The 6,206-nt window shown below is 34.1% G+C and overlaps 1 protein-coding gene across 2 annotated transcripts; it reads right to left on the bottom strand.

Moving 5' to 3' along the window:
* Window positions 1-281: 281 nt before the first annotated feature.
* LOC109082699 (aurora kinase A-interacting protein-like) lies at window positions 282-3,533 on the bottom strand. 2 transcript variants are annotated; one of them, XM_019097540.2, is made up of 4 exons: window positions 3,391-3,533; window positions 2,423-2,518; window positions 1,870-2,336; window positions 282-728 (listed from the first exon to the last, which is right to left on the bottom strand). In XM_019097540.2, the coding sequence occupies exons 2-4, from the start codon at window positions 2,472-2,474 to the stop codon at window positions 612-614; spliced, it is 636 nt and encodes a 211-aa protein (XP_018953085.1). In that variant the 5' UTR covers window positions 2,475-2,518; window positions 3,391-3,533; the 3' UTR covers window positions 282-611. The 2 variants fall into 2 exon arrangements, with proteins under 2 accessions (XP_018953085.1, XP_042569303.1); XM_042713369.1 differs by having other exon boundaries at window positions 3,396-3,443.
* Between the last annotated feature and the right edge of the window lie 2,673 nt (window positions 3,534-6,206).

Genomic DNA, 6,206 nt, shown 5'->3' with positions numbered 1-6,206 from the left:
AAACAAATAAAATTAATTAAAATAAAATGTACCTGACATTTAAGAAAAAAAGTGATTCAAAAGCATTATAGACCTTAAATTCTTCAATACCAGTTTGGAATGAGGCCTGTCCTGAGCCTCAAAAAAGGCTTAACTACAGTACTGTAGGCATGGAGGTGATTTGCTTCACCCTAGTGGTGACTAGAGAATATAGTGTCTTCAAATAAAAATGGAGATGGGTTTTGTTTGTGTCATTCACACGGGTGATATCGGCTCTTAAAACAATGCACATCACAAAGAGGTGGGAGATGAGGTCTTTTTATTACAGTAATACGCACATATGCAGTACATATGGATTTCATGTCACTGCTTTGCTCCAGATGCAGTAACACTAGAGTTAATGGTATTATGAGAAAAAAAAAAACATTTAAATAACACAGATGTTAAAGGATTAGTTCACTTCCAGAATGAAAATCCTGTCATCATCTACTCACCCTCCACATACCCTCCTGTATGAGTTTCTTTCTTCTGTTGAACACAAAAGAAGATAATTTGAAAAATGTTGGTATCCGATACTGGTACCCAGTAAATGATGACAGAATTTTCATTCTGGAAGTGAACTAATCCTTTAATTAATCTCTTTTATTCTGACTCGTTCTGACATAGACTTGGGGTGCTGTCCATCCATCTGTGGCTCTCTTCAGTCCAGCTCTCCTAACGATTCGGGCAAGATCTCTCTCAAACTTAGCCTGAAAATATAAGAAATAAATTGAATGGAACACAATACATCAGTATAAGTGAGTGAGTGAGTGAGTGACGTGACAAACAGCCAAGTATGGTGACTCAGAATTTGTGCTCTGCATTTAACCCATCCAAAGTGCACACACACACAGGAGTGAACACACACACCATGAACACACACCTGGAGCAGTGGGCAGCCATTTATGCTGCGGTGCCTGGGGAGCAGTTGGGGGTTCAGTGCTTTGCTCAAGGGCACCTCAGTCATGGTACTGCCGGCCCGAGACTCGAACCCACAACCTTAGGATTAGAATTCAAACTCTCTAACCACTAGGCCATGACTTCCCCAGTCTTATTTTTCAGTATGGTCTCTAAATGTAAATCACGTGTGTTCATGCTTCGGAGATTGAAAATACAACTTCCATCAGATCTCCATTACTTTGCAATACTCTTTACCAAAAAAAAAAAAAAAAAAAAAAAACCTTAACACAGCTAGTGACATGAATACCTCTGCTCCCAACCACTAGAATAAAGAAATAACTTTTACCGTACCTTCTGATCACACTGCAAAAATGTAATGCTCTTTCCCAGTATTTCTGTCTTATTTTTAAGTGCGAATGTCTTAAGGATCTTAAATCGAGATACATTCACTTCAGAAGCAAAATGACAAAAAATAAGATGTCTTGTTTTTTGAGAAATTGAGTTTATGATTAGAAAGTGAGAAAGTGAGGTCATGATTAAAAGAACAAATGTCTGCCAATGGGCTCAGAAAATCATAATTCAAAAGAAAAACAAGTTTTCATTCCTCAATGACAGATATTTGTTCTTGTTTTAAGCATAAGCTGACTTAATTTTGCTAGATTTCTCAGAAAACACACCTTCTTATGTTAAATTTGCATACCAGATAAATGTATCTTGATTTAAGGATTTAAGATATTTGCAATGGAAGGCAAAACAAAAATACAGAGGAAGACAGGCATTTTTTGCAGTGTATGCAACATTTAATACCATGACTTTATGGATTTAAGACCTTCTGATTTATGACCTTTTTAGACATAAATTTATTTTAAAAAAAGTTATATTTTAAATCACTTTTTAAAAAAAAAAAACACATTATTTACTCTTGCTGTCTAGATGACTAACATAACTGACCTGCTTTTTCTTCCGCCTGACATCTTTCACTCTCCTCCTCAGGAACTTTGTCCGTTTTAGCAGCTTCTTGTATTTGTGCCTGTTCATCTTCCTTCTTCGGATCTGAAGCACATTCTTGCAGTTCAGTGGTGTTGAGCTTTCCCCATCCTCCAGTAATGGCACCGCAAACGGAGGCAGCACCATGGATTTTCCCACAATCTCACCTTCCTCCAGACGCGGTGAAGCCTCCAGCAATGGGGGCAGAGAGTAGCGCAGAGAAAGCCAGCTTTCCAAGGGTGAAACTGATAGCTTACGGGGCACAAGAACCTCCTCTAACTCTGGCTCAAGAGGTGTCCATAGTTTGGGTGGAAGTTTGTTGTCAGCAGCTGAAGTGAAGCATCTGTTTGAATACTGAAGAGCTCTGAAACGGGTATGATGTTGCACAGCACTGCATAACGCCTGGCTCTGGTTCTGCAATGTACCTAGAACTGAAAAGAAAAAAGTATGGGACATTGTACAATGTCTATTTTTAAAAAATAAAATGCATTACTAGCACTAAACTGAATAAGCTTACCAGACACTTTGGAAAGCAGGTTCAGCCGTGAAACCACCCTTGGAAGAAACATGGTTTACAGTACTATAGCCGTTGCACCCTCAAGAGCATCATGGACTGAAAAATATACAAAATACACAGTTGTGTACGGGTGTTTCTTTAACCACATCAATTTTATGTCCCAGGGGTTGATTTTTACAGATTTTCTTAGTTATATGAAGGTCACATTAAAGCTGTATTGGAAACAATACAAAAAAAAAAAAAAAAAAAAAAAAAAAAAAATTAATTAATTAATTAATTAATTATTTAAATTATTTATTTATTGGTTGGTTGCTAGCATAAAAACATAAAATGCCTTTAAAATTATATATTTTACTGTTGTTTCACCCTTGTTCCAGACCCAGAATTGTACACACAAAAAGTAAAATAAGCTTCTTTTTTTTTCTTTTTTTTTTTTGCACTTTTACAGAAATTATGGAAATGGTTTCCATCACGACCAAAAACTCCAAAGGTTTTTCCAAAGGTAGTGTATATTTAACCAAGGAGAAATGTCCGTAAATAAACAGCATTCTTTAGATGAAATCTGAAACTTGTGAAGAAAATGTAAAAATGAAAAAAGTATGAAAATATTATTAGGTATTACGTTAGCCTTAGCAACTCTGTAATCAGGGTACAACTAGTAAAATCACTAAACGCCTTGTCACAAGTGTCAAAACCACAGACTGTATAAAAACAGGGTCAAAACCGATGTACTGATATGAATGTCACGGTATATATACTAACGTTAGACTTTATACTATGCAGTTCACGCTGGAAGAGTCTTTCATTCAATTTTTATTCAAACCCGCAGCAACTGTTAGCAGGCTTCATAACTTAAAATGATAATTGTTAGTATCGCCTGATAAGTATACAGACTTGAATACATCTGTAAACAAGTAGACAACTCTTATGCTCTTTTTACAAATACCAATCAGATTACATAACGTTACCTTGCCAAAAATGTTCAATGTGAATCTGTCTACTTCCGGTCCATGAAATATGGAGGTTCCCCTAACAACGAATTTAACCATCAGGGGTTCCGAGCCAGATATGTCTGGTACAAATAGCTGTTGTTCTGTATGCCTGAGTCGAATCAGACTGAACTCTGAATGTTTTACGGATCAGTCCGGTTGTTTTGGGAAGTGTAAACAACACCAAATCAAAATATGGTCAGATATGAACGGAAAATGATCAATGTCATTGTAGATAAAAACAAATTAAGTATCCTGATATCTCAAAAATCTTTAAAAATACAAAAATAGAATTGTTTTATAATTTTTTTTTTTAAAATCATGCTTCTTATACAATCTAACATTTAAAACAGAACGGGTTTCTTTTTCACGTCTTGCTATGTCACCTGTTTCTCCTAAAGATGTCGCAGTTTTCCAACCATCTGAAAACGTATAACTGATCACAATTTTTTATATACTATTTTTCTTCTGGAAAACTCATATTCATTCATTTGAATGAAGTAAAACTGATGACATATTTAGGACTAGTTTGCAATTCAGTTTAACACTTAGAAATTGTGACATCTCATACCAAAATAGATATGAACAGAGGCATTCAAAAAATAAATGCACAACAGACTCTCTTTCACAGTTATGAAAAGAAAATGTGTAATCTTTATTCAAATGAAAACGCTCTAATGTGTTTTTCACATGATATATTCTGTGAGCAATTCTAAATGATACTTCTTTAGTTTTATTTGTTATACAATAGTGACTAAGAACTTTCCAACAATGATTACAATTTACTGTGCAAGTTTTTTCTCCTTTCTTTAGTCCTTTTATTTATTTTTGATCTGTTATTATGTTGCGTATGTCAATGACGCCTTGTATATGCATTTATTGGTATTATCTGTATTAACTACTTTTGTACTAATACAGTAAATAGTCTATGTGATCCTTTTGTTTCTGAAAAGAAAATTAGGTTAATTTAGAATATCAAGGCTTGTCTCATTCTAAATGGACAAATGGGGAGAAACATATTTATTTATACAATATTGCAATATATTTAAAATGACATACAATATTTATTAAAATATTTTCAAGAATATATCAATCAACATTCAATTTACTTAATTACATGTGTTTTGAATAAATATTGCCACTTGTGTCATGTAACCATGAAACTCACATCCTGTATTGCTTTAGCTGGTAGCACCATTGCACCTCCCCTGCTTATGCAATAAAAGTGGCCTGTTGCCTGTCGTGTACCTTTGGTTGATCCAAAAGGCAAAACTCTGACCATGAATGTCATGAAGTGTTGGAACTCACTACCAAATCTGCAGGAAATTGGAACAGAATCAAAGACCAGGACATCTCAGTCATTTTATTTTTGATATTCCCCTGGAGAGATAAGCAGCTGGTTAAAATATAGCTAATATTAGATCCATGCTTCCTGTATGACCGTAATATCACTTGTCAAGTCATGTTATGTAAGTAAACTGTTTTGCCAAGACAGTTTTGCCTGTCATTAAAATTCATGTGGCCAAAAAAAGGCATGTGTCCAGAAACACCCACAGAACTGTCATCACTGTAACTATACTTAACTCTTATTATTTTTGGTCTTAGATTTAGGAGTTTAAATTTAGGACAGATAATTTATCAGAACTGAAAAGAAAAAAAAAGAGATGAAAAGAGCAGGTAATAGTTTTGCAAGGTGAACAAACATCTGGAATAACTAGTCTTACAGAATGTCTATATTAGTCAACCATAAATATAGGCCTACTCTCCAGCCTTAAAATGAAAACAAAAGAGAACTTTAGTTGTTTTCCCGTGTGTGTGTGTGTGTGTGTGTGTGTGTGTGTTGGGGGGGGGGGGGGTATTATTAAAAGTGGATATCTTCAACAAGATGATTATATGATGATGTTTAGTTTTTTTTTTCCCTCTCCATCCAGCATAATAGCAAACACAATACAGTGTCAACAACTCGCAATGACCCACTTACCAGTTCATATTAATAAGTTTGCAGTTAGAATTTTGTACCTCCCTCCCCTCACACACCCCCTCTTCTCATAGGCTGTGTTGCACCACAGCTTGTCTGTCCAATTACTTTTTTACATGCCTAAGTGCTGGATATGGTTTTATATTCACTCCACAATTAACAACAGATACACTGCAGGAGTCTCCACCATTTTTGCTTGTTTATTTTGCCAAGATTATGCATAACGGTGCTCTATATAAAGAATAATTACATTTTGCATTTGCAAAAATAATAATAATAATAATAATAATTACCAGCACATGGCACTGTACCGATAAATGAAATAAAAATAAAATAAATGCATTTACTAAATAAAAATTCTTGACTGTTTGTTTTTCTGTAGCTATTTAACCTTTTATATACTGTAAAATGTTACGTAAGCTATTAAATAGCTAAAGATACTAAAGCTTCATGTACCTCCAAATATCCATTATAATTTCAAATCAATGCAGAAAGTTTAAAACTTATAGGGTTAATTGACTCCCCAAGTTTGGTGAGTGTTCATAATTATAGGATACATAGAATATAGGCAAAGATTAATACATTTGAATTTTGAAGTAATTTGGGATTAAAGAATGTATTAAATAAATTCATGAAATAAAAATAGATTTATTAAATACAAATTATGCATTGCAGAATGTTGCACATGATATTCTGCAGCAGTTTAATTTTACAGTTTTTTTATATTTATTTATTTATTTATTTTTACATTTTTTATTGCAAGACAAAAGAAATACAAAATAGCACTGCATTGACATACAATGACACACACACAAAA

Source organism: Cyprinus carpio, chromosome A23, assembly GCF_018340385.1.
Source record: "Cyprinus carpio isolate SPL01 chromosome A23, ASM1834038v1, whole genome shotgun sequence".
In the NCBI taxonomy this organism is placed as follows: domain Eukaryota; kingdom Metazoa; phylum Chordata; class Actinopteri; order Cypriniformes; family Cyprinidae; genus Cyprinus; species Cyprinus carpio.
The sequence above is the reverse complement of the archived record's forward strand: the minus strand, read 5'-3'. Positions and strand labels throughout refer to the sequence as shown.